Raw genomic sequence first — 18,873 nt, forward strand, 5'->3', positions numbered from 1 at the left:
CATGTTTAACTGACTAACTTTAATGTGGTTTGTGTATTGTTTGAAGTTTCTATTTTGTTATATATAGTTTAAGATATTTAGGAAATAATTAAATTCATTTTCTCCTCTGCATTGAATTTCGAGGAAGAAATTCTTTTAAGTTGGGGAGAGTTGTAACGCCCTCCTTGTTATTTAATTATTTTTCTTGCGATAGAGTCGAATTATATGATTTATTTAATTATGTGATATGTTGATATTTTATTGAGTGGCTTTATTTTATTATTTATTAGATTATATTTAGTGGGAGAATATATTTAGTGGAAGAATACATTTAGTGGTAGAATATATTTAGTGGGAGAATATATTTAGTGGAAGAATATATTTATTTAGAATAATGAGGCTTTGAGACAGAATTGGAAATAAGGGAAAATAAGTAGGTTAAGGATTTATATATAAAGAGGAGAGTCAGAGTTAGAAAATAAGGATTACGTGCAAACTGTTTTTGGGAGAAAGACGAGAAACCTAGAGAAAGAGAAGAAACTTAGAGAAGAGAAGTCTGTAGAATCCTTGCAATCAATCAATCTAAGGTAAGGGTGGGACTATCATTCAATAATCTTGAGTCTATGATTCTGAAAATTTCATTTAACATGTTGTAGGTTTAGTTTTTGAGAATTGGAGAATTAGGGTTAAGAGTGATAATTGATGATTTATGTTATGTTGTTGTTGATTTGTGGTTATTGATGATTGTTGTTGTTAATGTCATATTATGAATTGGGTATGAATTCTGTTGAGTTGTTGTTGATTGTGATGATTTTGAATGAATGTGAAGTTTGAATAATATAAGTTGCTTTTCCTGATTTTTTCTTATCTCTGCCCCAAATTTTGAAATAGAAACTGGTATGGATTGATACAGAATTGGTCTTAGGTGTAAACACGAAAGTTGTAGGTATGGATGTTAGTTTTCTAATATCGTTGGTCTGACGTCAAAACGATTTATAGAACTTGAGTTATGGTCAAATTATTGCACGTAGGTCACAGTGAATTTTTATGGACTTTCTGCACAACTGTTTTGAATTTGAAACGAAAACTGGTATTGATCAGTACAAAATTAGTCTTAGGTGTAAACATAAAAGTTGTAGGTATGAATGTTAGTTTTCTAATGACGTTGGTCTGACGTCAAAACGATTTATAGAACTTGAGTTATGGTCAAATTACTGCACGTAGGTCACAGTGAATTTTTATGGACTTTCTGTACAACTTTTCCGAATTTGAAACGAAAACTGGTATTGATCGGTACAGAATTGGCGTTAGGTGTAAACATGAAAGTTTTAGATAATTTTGTTAGTTTTCCAGTGGCTTGGTTTGACGTGAAAATGGCTTTTAGTTTTTGAGTTATGATGAAAATACTCCGAGGAGGTCTTAGCAGAATTGTACGGTGACAACATTCTTTGTTTCATGTTTTTGCGTCTTTTTCACGCGTCTCTATTTTAAATTGGTCTTTGGTAAAAACATGAAAGTTGTTGATAATTGTGATATCCTTCTAGTATCCTTGGTTTGACATCGAAATATGTTATGTATAATTTATTATGTTTTTACAAAATTGCATGATGAATTGTTGATGTTTGAATACGATGTTATATGATGAATTGTTGATGTTTGAATATAATTTTAACGATGATCTGTGAAGTTGTTATAAGATGATTTAATGTTGTTACTGATGATATATATATAATCGTATATGCAGTATGTGAATTATAAGTGATGTTTTGAGACGATGATTACATTTTGATATTGTTATATCTTGAGATTATTGATGTGCTGCCATGTTGCTGTTTACTATTAATTAAAGCTGCATGTGTCGGTCTAAGATGTGAGATGTTGATCCAAATTATTGGAGTCATATAAGACGTTCATGTTGTCTAAGTTGTAAGATGTTGGGTCCATGCATACTCATTTAAAGACGAGGGCTCATGCCCTATGAGCTTTTGCTCAATAAACACGAGCGCTCATGCCCTAGGAGCTTTTGCTCAATAGCGACGATGGCTCATGCCCTAGGAGTATATTTATGCTCAAAAAGTGACGAGTGCTTATGCCCTAGAATGGTACCACATGCATGAGTAAAATGATAGGGTTGAATAGTCGAGTTAAGTTGCATTGTCGAGTCAAGTTGTTAAGTTGATTTATGAAGTTGATATTGATGTTGATTATGAAGTTGATTATGATGATGATAATGATGCTACATGACCATTGTTATGATATGTTGATGATGTTTACGTTGTTAAATATAATTGTTGAATTATATGCTTAACATTATTGTTTGTGAATCTCACCCCTTCTGCTTGGAAATGTTGCTCTTCGTATGAGTAACTTGCAGGTGATCGAGAATAAGTAGCTGTTGATTGCTGTCGTGAGTGGCTATCTCTCACTGTGTCTTTAGGTGCTCTGATACGTAACGGGATGGGAACGTTTGTGGCTATTTTCTATTCCTTACGTACTGCTTATGATTTTACATGACTATGATTTAGTTTTTGGATTATTACGAGATGTTTTGATGAGGCCTTCGTGCCAAGACTAATTATGTTGTTGAAATAAAATCCGCTGCGAAGTTTTTGAATATTTATGTTGACAAATTTATGAAGGATGAATTGTTATTTATTCCATTTATGATTTTTTGAAAAGAAGTGTGACATTCCGTTTATGTTGAATGACTCTGATTTATATGTGAAATTTTTATGTTGGGAAAACGGGATGTCAACTTATTCGTGATCGTTTACCTACTAAAGCAAATTTGGCAGCTCGTGGTATAATTTAGACAGATGCGACTCTTTGTGTGTCAGGGTGCAGTCATGTTGAAACAGCCGACCATTTGTTTTTATCTTGCACTTCGTTTGCACCGATATGGGAGCAGGTGCGCCTCTGGATTGGGTTTGTGGGGGCGGATTCCAACAACATTGCAGATCACTTGATGCAATTTACTTATATGACAGGTGTTGTCAAAGCTAAGCGTTCGTTTCTACAGTTAATCTGGCTACTTTGTACCTGGGTGTTGTGGAACGAACGTAACAGCTGATTGTTTAATAATGTTGTAACCGATGTTCCTAGGTTACTTGATAAGATTAAATTGTTATCGTTAGCGTGGCTGAAAGCTAAAAAAGCTATATTGGTTTTTGGTACTCATAGGTGGTGGTCAAGTCCTTTGGCTTGTCTGGGCATTGGCTAACCACCGTTGGTTTTTTTCTCCTTTTGACATTGTTCCCTTTTGTATATTTGTAGTGGTCTCCTAGGCACACCTTGTGCTTGGGAACTGCTATCGGTGTGGTAATATAATTTTATTTTGGCTTGTTCAAAAAAAACAAATAAATTAAATTTTGCAAAATGACCATTATGCACATAAAATTAAGGAGATCATGAGTTTTAATAAGGACGATTATGAAATTTTGTTGTACTTCAGTTTTTATATATTGTTAGTAGATGTTCCCTTTTGTATATTTGTAGTGGTCTTCTAGGCACACCTTGTGCTTGGGAACTACTATCGGTGTGGTAATATAATTCTATTTTGGTATGTTTGTTCAAAAAAAAAAAATTAAATTTTGCAAAATGACCATTATGCACATAAAATTAAGGAGATCATAAGTTTTAATAAAGACGATTATGAAATTTTGTTGTACTTCAATTTTTATATATTGTTAGTAGATTTAAGGGAACACTACCAAAAAAAATTAGATTTTAAGGGGAAAAAAAATCTACCCTGACCTTATGAAAAAGACAGTTATTTTTTAAATAATTAGAAACCAGAAGGGTTGGCGCCTTGGAAATTAAGCTCTCTGAGTACGCTTTCAATATTTTATAATTCTTCACATCATTTCTTCTCGCTCTCTCTTTCTCTCTATGGCTTTTCCTCTCACTGAATCATCTCTTATCTCGAAGCTTGAAATCTCTGATTCCGCAGGAATTTACGCCCTAGTGTCCGATTACCTCCGTCCCTTCTCAGATATTAATGCTTCCTCTTCCAACCATGATCATACCCTAATTCGACAATTAGCGAAAAGTTTTATTTCATTCATCAACACCTCCCTATCAATTCTCCCGAAACGTCTTCCAGAAATTTCAAAATCCAATGAGGTTTTAATCCTCGAGTTATTCAAAACTTATTTTCTGTGCTTGGATTGTTTAGAAGCAGTGTTCCCTCATTTGGATTCCAAGCCCTGAGTGATCCATTTCCGAAGACTTTGATTGGTTCGTTGTTTTGAGTTATGTGATCGGTTCCACGAGGCTGAAGCTGAAGGATTAAAGCTTTTGGAGAGGCTGCTCCCGGGAGTGAAAAGGAGGAAGATTCTTCCTGAAATTGGGAAAAATTGTGGAGATGATAGAGATTAATTCATGTTATTAGTTGTTGAGATTGTTGTGACCTTAGTGAGGTGTGCATCAAAGGCTTCTTCTCATAAAGAAGATGACTACTTCAAAAGGGTGCTTCAATTGATGGATGAAGTAAAACCATGGCTTAGGTAGGTTAATGTTTTGTTGCTTCCATTGCCACTTTATTTTATGTGTTGATGCTCGCCGCAATCGTCTCTTTTGTATGCTATGCATTAAAGGTAGGTTATTCAACGACATGCTTATAAAACAAACTTAATGTTTCAGGGGATTGGATTCCAATTTGTATGAAAAGTTTCATAAGTTGTTGGTATATCACTTGGGTAAATGTGCTTTAAATTTACTCGAGAAGAAGACATTATTCTCTGATAAAGATTTGGTGATCACTTTTTGCCGACCGAGATTGATTCAGTATGCAAAGTCTTCAATCAAAGATCAATTGTTCAAGGTAAACTAATTATTATTTACTTTTGGTGATGCGAATCGATAAATATTTCACTAGCGATGTTGATGAAATATTGAATGCAGATTTCCCAAAACATGTGCTCTTTACTTTTCAAGTGGGAGGAGAATAAATTCTTATATTGAAATAAATTCTTATAGCGATGTTGATGAAATATTGAAATATTGAATCGATAAATATTTCACTAGCGATGTCATGGATATATTGGACTGTGTTGCTCCTAAAAGCAAGGTAAGGTTGTATATGATGAAAATTACAAGGCTAGAATCAGGTGATTCTTGTTCAGTTTTGTTAAAAAAATCGATATATCGTCGCCATACCACTATCATGTATCGGAATTTGCGGTAGCCGATATGATATGTTAACTTCACTAAACTGCAAATAGTGGCGTTTTTCACACATCGGTTATAGCGGCAAGGGAAAAATAACATAATAATGTGAATCTTTATTTTATATACAATTATTTATATTTCAACCGCTTTGCGACTTCCTCTATTTACCTGCTACACTATCCACTATTTCTCATATCGGATTTCTGGCAATCCTCTATTTTCTACGATCCGCTATTATTAACGCTGATTTGAATCAAAATTTACAAATCTAGTGACGCTGTTTGTTCTTAATTTGATTCAATTGAATGCCATTAAGTTCAACTTGTATGAACATTAGTACAAGTAATCATATAAAGTTAATTGGCCTAGATATTTTGGCCAATATGGCCTATCACCATTTGAGCTTCCACCTAATGTTTAAAATTTTATTGTTCTTGGACTACTCTTAGAAGAAGTACAATCTGATTTTGTTCATTTGATGACTTTTTGTATAAAACCACTTTTCAGTTACTGATTTAGTCTGTTTTCCATCTCGTAGTTACAAGGTTAATTCGATGAATATAACTAGTACAAACCCGTAAAAAGAGTGGGGTATGTGGTCTATATACACATATTGATAGTAGGATGTTATAAATTATACGAGGTAAGAAGAGTCAATTATATTTATCCTTGCAGGTTGAAGACAAAAATGCTGGACAAGAGTTTGTTAAACTTGTATATCATTGTGCCGTTAAATGTCAAACTGCAAATGCAAGTTTTTGTTATACGTTTGCAGCATATCTGAACAAAACAGCAGAATATTATAAACAGGTTTTTTTCCTTTAATGATTTTTTTCATAGTTTTTATTCATGCAGTTGTGCCAACCATTTGTATTCCACTTTAATCGAAGTAATTTGCCACTTTGGCAGTTTATGAGACCCCTTAATTCAATATTAAGGCTCTATGCTGCTGGGTTGCTCTTTGTTAGCTGTAATTTGAGGTCAAGAGCCGAAGATCTTGTATCCCCTGGCATTGAGAAATTTGAATGTTTGTTGGTAGCTTTACTTGAAAATAAGAAAATACTACAAAGTTCACCACCTTTGCTCGGTTCCTTGCATCTTTGCAGCAGAAGTAGTTTTATGTCATCCAATGTTGTAGACCAACAATTTTATGGCCACACATGCACACAATTATCTTCTGATTGTGACAATTCCACAACATACCTATCCTTTTACATACAAGCATTGGACTTTCTATGCCAACCACTTGCTAAAACAATAAATTCGAAAAGGAAACAGTTAGTAATCAGAAAGGACGATGCTTCTGCTATGACCATGCTTTCAATTGTTGAAGACGTATTTCATGCATTTTGCCAGTTTATTCTTCACAGTCCGAGGTATATTCAGTGAACATCTAAATTATTTTGGTGAAGTAAAGTTTTTTCATAATTGGCCTAATTGTCTTTCTATTTATTGTATGTCGGCTATTCTGTTCACTTTATGCAAAAAAGCTGTTTCCATTCCTCGTGTCACTTGTCTTATATATCTATTCACTCTCTTTAATATTATGATTTTCACTTTCACATTACTCTTGAGTAGTTTCGTAGAACATATTGTTTTACCATATTGGTTATTTATAAGATATGGCAACAAGTTTTTCAAATAAGTTTTTCTTAAGAGGGGAGAGGTGTATACTTTAACACAAGGGAGGAGGCTATGTAGTGTAAAATGAGTATCTCTAACGGGAGGGGAGTGTAATTTACTCTAAATTGGAGACCCAAAATCATTGGTTAAGAAAAAAGAAATTGAAAAATAAGCATACTTAAACGAAGCATACTTAAATCCAATCATGCAAGACTGATGCATTCTTTCAGTTGATTACGACTTTTCAAAATTGAATAAATTCAAATATTTACATTGTGGTTGAACAATAAGAATGTGAAGGAGTTGTATCTAAAATTAAATATTAAGTAACTTTTGTTCTTGTATGACGTATCACTGCAAGCTTTAAAGGTTCTAACTTTGTGCTGCAAAACATCATGGCTCTATATTACCAAACTGCACAGATGCGTAGTTTTTGTAAATCCAATATTGCTTTCCCATAAATCATTATTCGTTCTCCAAAATTGGAATTTTTTAGGAGATATTAGATGCAAATATAGGTTTGGAGGGATAAAATTGTAACTTGATCTATACATTCACAACCGTAATCTTATGAAGTTTTTCTCGACCAAGGAGCTGAACTAATGATGCTTCTTGTTGGATGATAGATTAGAATTTCAGATGGTTTCCAAGTATATTGAAACATCATCCAATCAGTCTTATATTTTTTCTTTCTCCTTAATTTGCAGATATGAGAAAGATTTTTCCGTTTGAGCTATTTCACTTGGGTGTTGATGAAGTTCATACAGGTCAGTATGAGTGGTTTCTTACAAAAAAAAAAAAAAAACAATTTGATCTTAAAGCTTAAGCTGTTAAATATGGGATTGAAAATATTTTTTATTTTTTTATCATTAAGACAACTTAAAAGTTGATCTCTAAAGTGATAAATGCAACATGAGAGCTATGAATAAATCTTAATGTTGTTGGATAAATCTACTACCAACTTTGTTCCTTGTTTTAAATCTTAAGAGCTTGTTTGGTTTGATGAAATGTTCTTGTTTTTTTGTAATAAATCTTGTATTATTAGTGGGAATTGGAAATGAAGCCATTGATATTAATGCTAATTAATGAGAAATTATGTTTTATTTTGACAGATTGTTGGAGCAATACTTCTCATGTAAAGGAATGATACTGATATTAATCTGTTATACTAATCTGTTATATTACATTTTATTATGACATTTTATGATTTTAAGTAAAACTTTGTATGCTTAATGAGTAATGACTTGGTCACAATTTTGACTATTTATTGCAGGCTTCAGACACACAACATGACCACTAAGGATGCCTATGAATACTTTGTACTGAAGACTCAAGACATGGCCCTTTCGAAAAAGTGGACTCCAGTTAACTGGTATGATCAGTATATATATGACAATCTGAATAAAGAAACTGATTTATGCCCTTATTTTGTCCTTGATGGTCCTTTCAAATGCCACTTATAGTTTGCATATGTATTAGACAGTATGTAGCACTGATACTTTAGATTGAAAGTGTGACTGACACGTGTTAGTGACTTACACCAACATGATATAGGACTTGTGATTACGTGACCAACACGATATGACACTTGCGATTACGTATCGGTAGTTGTGTCTGTATTGATGCTTCATAGGGTCATAGTATAATAGCTGAGCATATCAAGAACTATATTTAATTATTCTGTTTTCTAAACATTCAATACATTTCCATATTTTCTTTTGTTAACATATTTGCATGTGACATTTTCTTTTGTAACTTCACAGGGAAGAAACCTTCAATACATTTCCATCAAAGCTTCATCCCGAAACAATAGTGCATAACTGGTGAGTTCCTATTTCTACAAGTAGTTTTATTGTGGTACGAAATTCGAATATCAAAGTTCCATAATAATGTATTTAAGGTAAATAATGTAGGTTGGTCTCTGGTGTTTGTGCAAAGGCTGTTGCGAAAGGTTTCAGATGCATTTTTAGTAACCAAGGTTTCTGGTATCTTGACCATCTAGATGTACCTTGGGATGAGGTTTATACCGCTGATCCACTAGAATTTATACACAAAGAATCAGAAGAAAAGCTTATACTTGGAGGAGAAGTTTGCATGTGGGGTGAGACTGCTGATGCATCTAATGTTCAGCAAACAATTTGGCCTCGAGTTGCCGCTGCTGCAGGTAAGCATATCTTACCTACGCCATAATTTCACTGTTCTTGTATTTTACTACTCCGTCTCTATTTATAAGTACCTTTAACACTTTTCATATATTGTAAGAAAAATTGGAAGTCTATTTAATGTGTCAATTTTATGTATCATTTTGTGTTTTATTCTATATATAAGCGTTTCATTTTTCCTTTTCCTCTTCCAAGATACGTAGTAATATTAAATAAGGGTGTATTTGAAAAAAAATAACAGATTAATTATATCTAAAAAAAAATGAAAGGAAGCTTGTATTTAGGGGCAATTTTTTTAAGAGATGCTTATAATTAGAGACAGAGATAGTATTTATAGTTTTAGCATACTTTTGCTCAAGTTCTAGAGCATGATAAATGTGTTGTTTATAAATCTAGCACTCGCTTTTCTTATATAGATATGCCTCTTAAGTTTATTATTCCTTTGTTTATAAACAACTTAATTCAAAGATTGGAGAAGTGTGAAATTAAGAAATTCAAGCCTCTGAATCTGGATCCTCTTTGGATAAACAAACAACTCAATTAAGTGCTTATATCATAAGCACTTATCATATAAGCGCTTATGAATAAGCTATCCCTATAACAAAAAATAAAGTCAAATTGTTTTCATGTATGTCATAAGCTGTTTTAATAAACTATCCTTGAGAGCTTATGAAAATAAGCTGAAAACATATAACTACTCATTGTCTCTGACAGAACGCATGTGGAGTGAGAGAGATTTTACTTCTGCAAGAAATGCTACCTTAACGGCATTGCCGCAGTTGCAACATTTCCGATGTCTGTTAAATAGACGAGGGGTTCCAGCTGCTCCTGTCACAAACTATTATGCTAGAAGGGCACCTGATGGTACAGGCTCATGCTATGATCAATAATTTATATCATGTTTTATTTATATTTGTAAAGCCTGTTGTGAAAGTAACTTTGCCTGGTTAATGAGCTAGAATTTTCATTCTGGTGCTCAAATGCTCAGTAGCTATGGTAATTGTATATCAGATATCTCCAATGATGGTAACAGTCATGTTGTAATGTTAATGTAATATCTGTAAGAAATAAATTCAAAGGCTCTAATGTCTGAAGTTTTTTTTTCTTTCTTTTCGGTAGCCATGCTATTACCGCGCCGAGAAATTTGGCTAGCCAATTTTAGTGGGGTCTCCCCAGCCAACCACATTTTTTCTATCAACAAGTCTCAACCTGAGACCTTGCTTAAGAAATCCGAGTTTAATCACATAAAATGATATCATCTATCTTTTGATCCAATTGCATGAATTTAGGACACCGTAAATAATGATAAGGCTGAAAAATACTTAAGTCGTTATTTTATTACTTGTGTGATATGGTAAACTTGTAAAAATTTTCAGTATTCGTATGTGACAAATTACACAGGTAAATTGATTTTGCTGTAATCTAGTTAGACACACACTGACATAACATTTTCCTCTGTTCTCTCCCCTGCTACCCGAGCCGCCGTAACCTCCATAACCACTCACCTTTCCTCCTCTAATCCAAACACATTTTCCGTCATGTAGCCTCACGCATGTGGTGAACGAGTTTCTCGTGGCTTCACCACCCTTGTTCCATGTTCCGTCGGGTAGTCCAACGCCGTCTTTGCTCTCGCCGGTGGTACTTTTTGGATCTGCAACCACTACATATCATTACCACAACTTTTGAATCTGCGACCACCCCTCGTTTTGTTCTCTAATATGTGGGTCTTGGTTCTCCTCGTCAGAGCTGTTGGGTCTCCGATGACCTCTGTGCCGCCGTCGACTTGGGTCGTTTTGTGGTGGATTTGTCTTTCCCGATCTGCTTTTTGGTCATGCTTCTTGGTTTTTCTCTTTGATGTTACTGTGTTGTTGCAGTTTCGCTGGCGGGTGTCTTCTCTTGTGGTTATCCGACGGATTGTTTGCTGTTATTTTCATTTTATGTTGTTTTCTGTTGTTTCGGGAAGATCAAGATTGGTGGTGGTCTTGTTCTGACTATCTGGTTTAGTTGAAATTTTGAATCTGGTTTGTCCGGATTTAAGATTTGGTTTTGGTTATGTTCATTTGTGCGATGTTTGGTTGGATACCATCCCTCGATCTGGATTCAACAAGACTTGTTTCGCCTGACGTTGCTCGAAAGGGCTAGGTGCGTAGACGATCCGTGTTGACGGTAGTTGTTGATGTTGTACCTTCAGGACTTTATATGCTATGGTTGCTTTATGCGTCGTCAGTGGACTGCTTTGTATTTATGTCGTTTGTTCATCCCTCGATCTGAACTACGACTGGATTGGTTGGCCCAAAAGGGTGTTTATTGCTTGCTGATATTTGATGGGAGTTGCTGGATCTTGGGTCGTTTCTGCGTTGGTAGACGAGCCATACGCTATTTAAAAGCTCTGAATACACACTCTACGTTTTTTTGCAATTCGGTTTCGCGCTCATACGTGGATTCCCTGGATTGTCCGTGACAGTGATTGTCTAGGGTTGTTGTTCGTTGTATACCACTTTGTACTGAAATTGTTGTATTTTGATTTTGTGGTTTACTGGTCAGGTCATTGACCCCCAGTCTTGTACTTCCTTTTCTATTTTAATTTAATTCCTTTTATGTCTAAAAAAAAAATTACGCAAACACCATTTTTCAAAAATTCATAACACTTTGGTTCTTCATGCAAACACCATGAACCGTTTGTCCATTTCGACCATTTTGACGAGGTAAATTCAATGTTCAACTCATATCAACATGACAGCGCATACAAAATGAGTAAAATACCCCTAAAGGATCGGAAAGTACAACGTACATAGCAAAATCACTTTTTTGAAAAACTAATTGGTACAAACAATAGATATGCTCACCGTAACACTATCCATAATATTTTTTTGAACAAAACACTATCCATAATATAAAACGAGGAATGCTAGTAACAAATATTTTAATAGTAGATATGCTAGCAACACACAATTTCCTCTAGGTCAATGTGTATCAATTGTCATACGTTAGATGCATATGTGATTCTTCTTCTCTTGTTACATTTCATCATGGATATTCCTTTGTTGCTCAATTTCCTTCAATATAATCCAAATGCTCCCATTCCTTCTCCGTGGAGACAGATATACGATGTTGAGGTATCTCTTTTTCTCATATATCAGATTTTTGAAAACAAAATCTCATATATCATATTTAGTTTTTTATTTTTCACACGTTTATATGGTTAAAATCCAACTAATCAATGTATTTTATTTGTTTATTTTTTTTCGTCATCATAGACATGGCTAATTTTCTACAAGCACAATGAGAGTGGTTTCTTGATATATCATTTTAGGCCGTTGGTCAATATTCGAAGGGAAATTTTATGGGACAGTTCTTCTTATTATGCAACTATAGATGTTCCTGATATCCATCGAATGATAACAAATATTCAACATTCAAATAGCATTTCAAGTGTTTATCTTTTTCACATTACTTGTTGTGCTGATATCATTATTCACTGTATTATGGAGTAACAATTGCATAACAAGCATCGAAACACTGGTTGCTCCAGAATACAGTGAATAATGATATCAGCACAACAAGTAATGTGAAAAATATAAACACTTAAAAGATCATTTGAATGTTGGATATTTATTATCATTTGACGTATATTAGAAACATCTATAATTGCAGAATAAGAAGAATTGTCCCATAAAATTCTCGTTGTGCTTGTAGAAAAATAACCCGTTCTATGATAATGAAAAATTCAAAAAATAAATAAATAAAATACATTGATTAGTTGGATTTTAACCATGTAAAACATGTGAAAAATAAAAAACTAAGTATGAGATATATGAGTTTTGTTTTCACAAATCTGATATATGAGAGATATACTTAAACATCGTATATCTGTCTCCAAGGAATGAGAGCATCTAGGTTATCTTGAAGGAAATTAAACAACTAAGGAACATCCATGATGAAATGTAACAATAGAAGAAAAATCACGTATACATCTAAGATATGACAATTGATACAGATTGACCTAAAAGGAAATTGTGTGTTGCTAGCATATCTAATATTCAGAGTAAATTTTACCATGGATAATTTGGGTATTTCAACCTTAAAACAGGGGCAATTTCATAAATTCACCACATCCCATTCTTCCTCTTGTCTCTACATGTGCTTTTCTTTCTCCATTCTTCCACCATCCTCCTCCCTACCACCATTATCTCCCACCATCCTCATCACAACCAACATGACTATCAACAACGACCACCACTATATCTGAGAATGAATGGGAATCATATAAACACCAATAATCTTAAAGAATGATAGATGAATACAAGATCTGGAATGAAAGAAAGAAAACGACACAAGGTGGTGGTGCGCGGTGGTGGAGGTCCAGATCTAAAAGGAAGATGAAAGGGTGGCCGCTAATGATGACTGTGGTGGTTGTGAGAAGAAGATTAAAGAAGGATCAGGGTAACATTCAGGGTGATGAGAAGAAGAAAGAAAAATCGCCTATGACATGGCACGAAATCACATGTGATGGTTCCGTCATAAAGAAGGATTTGAAGGTGCCGGTGTACAATCAGTCAGGGTTGAGGAGGAGTAGGAGGACATGTTATTTTGGTCCTCAACCAAAAGTAGGTGCCCCAGGGACTGTAGCGGGCAACCCGATTGACTTGTGTGACGATGAAGATGAATGAATGTAATGGCTTGTAATGCCTAATTGTTTTGGATTTTTTTTATGTTTTTTTAATATGTCGCGCACATTTTGCTACATTATGGTGCTTTTGAATAAAAATCTTGTTTTGAATAATTTCAATTAAAGTCCCGTTTTGAATAATTGCGTATTCGAATAAAAACTAATTAAATTTAACGTGAATTCGAATAATTAAAATTGCGACAGCGTGAATTCGAATAAAAATTGCGAGAGCGTGAATTCGAATAAAAATTGCGTATTGAATAAATTCGAATAAAAAGGTACATTACATTACATTACATTACATTCGGGAATGCACCTTCCAACTACAACAATTATCTTACCTTTGAATGAGGTAAATTCAAACTTGCTAAACAGCAAGACTCCAACATTCGACCGACATTCCCATTGTTCTATTCAAAAGATTAAATTATTGTTAAGTTTGGTTTAAATGACGGTATTCAAGTGTCAAAAGAATGAGGTCCATTCCTTGAAACTTCAATACCTTCATTTAAACCAGCCTAACAAGAATTTAATCTTTTGAAAGGAACAATGGGAATGCCGGTCGAATGTTGGAGTCCTGCCATTCAAAGGAACACAATTGTTGTAGTTGGAAGGTGCATTCCCTACCTAATCACGATCTTCTGGCAGAATCAGACTCTTGATAATATCTTCAGTTGATCTCAGCAACGTTACCCGCATATTGATCCACTGGAGCATGATGTGCTCCCAAAACATGCTCGCCACGTTTTCGTCGTTCTTTAATTACACCCAAGTGAATGATACTCTCCCCACGTCGAGCGTTGGACGTTTATACCGAACGTATTCCACCCTCCTTGTGTCTCCGGGGTTGAATTCATTCAGTTCATTCCTGAGACCTCTTAACGTTACACCAAGGCACTGAACCTTCAACCTCTGAGGTTCTCCGCCGTTGAATTGTGCATGAACGTCGATCCACCCGGCCATTATTTTAAATCTACACAATAAGAAATTGAAAACAATCAATGAAAAACTCATTCAAACATTTCATCAAACACTTGAAGTGTAAATTATACATAAACCCTAAAAATCATAAAAATAACCCTAAAATGTTTTACCCTAAAAAAAACATTAAAATAATGTAATATATAACAAAATTATTCAACGTATATCTACTCTTGAAATAAATCATATACTCTTACATGTAAATCTACTTAAAAACTAGAATAAAAAAATAAATATAAAACACCAAAATAAAAAATAACCCTAAAATTCTAAACTATAACATAAACATCATGCAAACATTTTCACTAAATTAATCAACTAACATCTACTCTAAAAATGAATTATAACATGTAAATCTACAAAAAAAAAAAAAAAACTAAACTAATTTAAATCTACTCAAAACCTAAAAAAAAAAAAATATTACAACTAAAATGTAATAGCTTTATGATTACTTACTTGTGATTTTGTTGAATAAATTTGGTAGGATTTGGTTGGGTTTTTTAGAGAGATTTTGAGAGATATTTGAATTTTTTTGGTAAAATGACAGTAATAATGGATGAGAGAGCTTCTGACAGATTTGTAGCTGAAACGCAACGGCAATTAACTGCCGAGGTTTTCCTCAGTAGTTAACTGCAGCTAGTACCAGTCAAATTCGGCGGTTAACTGCCAAGGGGCAATTGAGTAATTTACATGTGTTTTTCAGTCCTATCAAATGTGTATACAACAATTTTCTTTGGACAATGACATAGTTCAAAAACAAAATATGCCGGTTGTCCTCACTGATGATAGTACAGAATCCAACAGTTTCTGAGAAGAAAATGGATCCATCCTTTAAAAAACCATGACCAATTGATGTTTTAGTTGTCCAAGTTGTGTTCTTTTTGTTCATGTTATATTTTATCTCTTAATGGAATTAATTTATGTGGTAATTTATGTTTGCACTATATACATTTCATTCAATAAAAAAAGTGTGTTTACATTTAAATTGAGGAAAACAAACCATGTTTTTTTTTGTCTTAGATGAAGTGGTAAACCACTGAAATTAAACTCACACACAACTGTGAGGTCCTGGGTTAGAACCCGGGTCATGACGTCCGTCCTTGCAATTTCGGCATTTGTCGGTTGAGCTTAGGGGTGGAAATAGGCTAGGTCGGGCCGGGCTTTGTAAGGCCTAAGCCTGGCCTACTTCAAAAATTATAGGTCTGAGCCAGGCTTATTACCTGTCATAGGCTCATTTTCGAGGCATGGCCTGGCCTATTTAAAGGTTCGATGAAGCCTGAAAGCCTATTTAAAAGCCTATTTTACACTAAAGTCTAGCAACACATGTAAGCCTACTACTAAATAGGCCAAAATTTACGAAGGCCTAAAGGACATGAATATATCTGCAACTAAATAATGAAATCTTATGAAGGCCTAATCACACCAATATATGTGCTACTGAATAACCAATCATATGAAGGCTTGAGTTTATGAGAAAAAACTTCAACGATATCAATAATGAAAGATATATTATACATAAAAAGCTTAATAGGCCGGCCCGACGGGTTTAATAGGCTTTTTTGTAAGCCTTAGCCTGACCTATTTAATTAAGGGAATTACTTTTCCCACCCTATGGCCTTCTCCTGCGCCCTGTAAAATTTCCAAAAACGTCCTGGTGCATTCCGGATTTTAAAATTCGGATTCATGTTTACTATTTCGGATTTTATAATCCGGACAATTCTTATGTATAATCAGCCATCAGACTCTCACATTTCAACAGTTTTGAGTTTTGCTTTTAAAAATAACAAAAACTAAGTAAAAAAAAATGCTAAAAACCTGTCAAATATAATCATAAAAATATAAAAATAGCACCAAAAAATTCTAAAAATCAAATAAAACAAATGCAAATTTTTTTCGGATTTTTCTGAGAATATGAAAAATTTTAAAAAATGAAAAATGGGTCTAAACGATGGAATTTTGGATTTTGAGGGGCGGAATCCCATAAGAAGTCCCTTCTAGGGGAGTCATGGTCCTTGAATTTTTTCTGATTTTCTGGGGAAGTTTCGGAGCAATCCGATCAAGAAGCCCGAACACCCGATTTTTGACTAAGAACAGGTAACAACGACCCAAAACAGAAGGATGAGAGTTAGGAAGATTAATATTGTCCCTAAAATGGCTATCCATGTTACAAACATGTTTAGGATTCGTGCTGATACATTTCGGATTATATAATCCGAACTGTTTTACCTTGAAAAAGGGTGTTTAGGGGGTTTCCGGATTATGTAATCCGGAAACATCATGTAACGCGCCCTATTTTTTGAAGTTTCTGGATTACAAAATCCAGAAAAATCCGTTACTCATTTTTTCATCCTTTAACAAAAGAAAACACCATTCCGGATTATAAAATCCGAAATCTCAAGGGCATTTTTGGAAAAAATAGGGCGCGCGAGGGAACCCACAGGGTGGAAAAAGTAAATCCCTTTAATTATAAATAGGCTTTATAAAAAGCTTGAGTCTGACCTTGTTAATAAATGAGCTGGGCTGAGCTAGACTTTAAATAGACTAGGCCATAGACCCCTGTCGGACGGCCTGACCTGTTCCCACCTCTAGTTGAGCTAGGACTTCTAGACACAAATCATGTGTTTTATGGCTAAATTATGTCACGTATATCATGCATATGTCACGTATTAACACAACACATATCATGCATGGGCTTAAAATTTTGTGGCATGTGCACATATATCATGCATGTCACGTATTAATTAAATTGTTCCGAGGGAGACATAGGAAATAGGTAATAATGTAAAACTTTGGGTTTGGGACTCTTAACAAAACTATCATGTCCCTTACTCTATTATTTTGTTGATAAAGCCATTACTTTAATTGTACCCAAAAAAAAAAAAAAAAAGCCATTACTTTAAAGGCTTATTGATTTCGAAAGTTTTTACAACAAAAGAAGTGTATGCGGTGCATTTCCAATTTTATTCATTGGTGATATGGTGGTGGATTTAATAGAGTTAGAATCCTCTTTGAAATTTGCTCAAAAAAAAAAAAAAAAAAGATTCCTCTTTGAAATATCATGGACAAATTTAATAGTGTGTTATAAAGTCTTGGACTAATATAATGGGTTACTCTTAAAAAGTATAAAATATAAAAAAAAAAACCCCAATAAAAAGCCAAATGTTTCCAATTTTGAAACTAACTTTCCATTCAAAATTATGTTTATTGAAATTTTGACAGAGTAACCTCAGTGTTTTAAACATTTCCAAGATCATAACCTGCTTATAAACTTTTATTATCAACCAAAATTTGAAAGAGACACAATTATATACTTTTTAACACTCAAAATACAACATTCCTAGAGCCTCCAACCAAGGAGGCTGCCAAAAGAGTAACATTGCTTAGACTTTGAGTTTGCTAACAAGTTACTGCTCAACTGCTTGTAAGGCTGAAAAAATAGAAGATGAAGAAGTAAGTCACAACAAAGACTTAGTGAGGAGACAACAACAACCACCAACTAGAAGGAAAACACACTAGGGCACGAATGATTATTTTCTTAAATCTTATCTCATTTTAAAAATCTAGTAACCGAGTAAAAATATAATTTTTTTTTATGGTGGTCGGGGTTTGAACCCCAGACCTTGCATAATTTTTTTGGACGTGTAAAAATATGATAAATCCACAATCAAGTGTACACATGAAAAATCACAAATTTGTATACTTATCCAATTGAATAAGACTATTTCAAAATAACCAACTTGAAATAAACTATAGAAATCATATACAATTTAATAAGATCAAAATAAGCAATTTTAAAAAAAAATAAAAAAATTCTACTTTAGTGAAAATGAATTACAATGATAATTACCGAGAGCTAACTCCATCTCGTTGATAGCTCTTTCCTGCTAAGAGTGGCCTCCCTTAGCGGTAACTCCATCTAACATATAACTCTTTTATCTCGACTAAAAAAACACATAAAACCTATCGATCAGGGAATCCACATCTCGTTGATAGTCCTCTCCTTCTAATAATGACCTTTCCATAAGGGTGGCTGCATCTAACATATTAACTTTACCTAACTGAAATGACATAACTAGGAGTACCTAGGTCGTCGTCATTATAACTGTGATTTTCAAAATACATCACTACAACCATATTTCAAAACACTTCAAAAATTATGTCAAAATACATACAATCCAAACTGAATTGAAAATATTCTACTTTATAAATCACAGGTATATATCTCAAAACCATATTAATATCAAAAATTTCCAAAGATGTATATATCTCGAAAACCATATTTCAAACATC

At 33.9% G+C, this 18,873-nt stretch overlaps 1 protein-coding gene across 1 annotated transcript; it reads left to right on the top strand.

Moving 5' to 3' along the window:
* Nucleotides 1-8,014: 8,014 nt before the first annotated feature.
* Nucleotides 8,015-10,027, top strand: LOC146904951 (beta-hexosaminidase 1-like). Its single transcript, XM_085724685.1, has 4 exons — nt 8,015-8,143; nt 8,535-8,594; nt 8,685-8,935; nt 9,648-10,027. Exons 1-4 carry the CDS (start codon nt 8,061-8,063, stop codon nt 9,821-9,823), a joined length of 570 nt encoding a protein of 189 aa, XP_085580811.1. The 5' UTR covers nt 8,015-8,060; the 3' UTR covers nt 9,824-10,027.
* Nucleotides 10,028-18,873: the final 8,846 nt, after the last annotated feature.

Source organism: Medicago sativa, chromosome 7 (genome assembly GCF_051527215.1).
Source record: "Medicago sativa cultivar Bolivia chromosome 7, Bolivia_mono, whole genome shotgun sequence".
NCBI lineage: Eukaryota > Viridiplantae > Streptophyta > Magnoliopsida > Fabales > Fabaceae > Medicago > Medicago sativa.

What these genes read in the sequence shown, in the direction of transcription:
- LOC146904951 (XM_085724685.1), top strand. Translation starts at nt 8,061, where the DNA reads ATGACCACTAAGGATGCCTATGAATACTTTGTACTGAAGACTCAAGAC. An exon ending in AAGTGGACTCCAGTTAACTG is followed by an intron (nt 8,144 to 8,534) that starts GTATGATCAGTA and finishes GTAACTTCACAG; the next exon opens with GGAAGAAACCTTCAATACAT. An exon ending in TCGAGTTGCCGCTGCTGCAG is followed by an intron (nt 8,936 to 9,647) that starts GTAAGCATATCT and finishes TGTCTCTGACAG; the next exon opens with AACGCATGTGGAGTGAGAGA.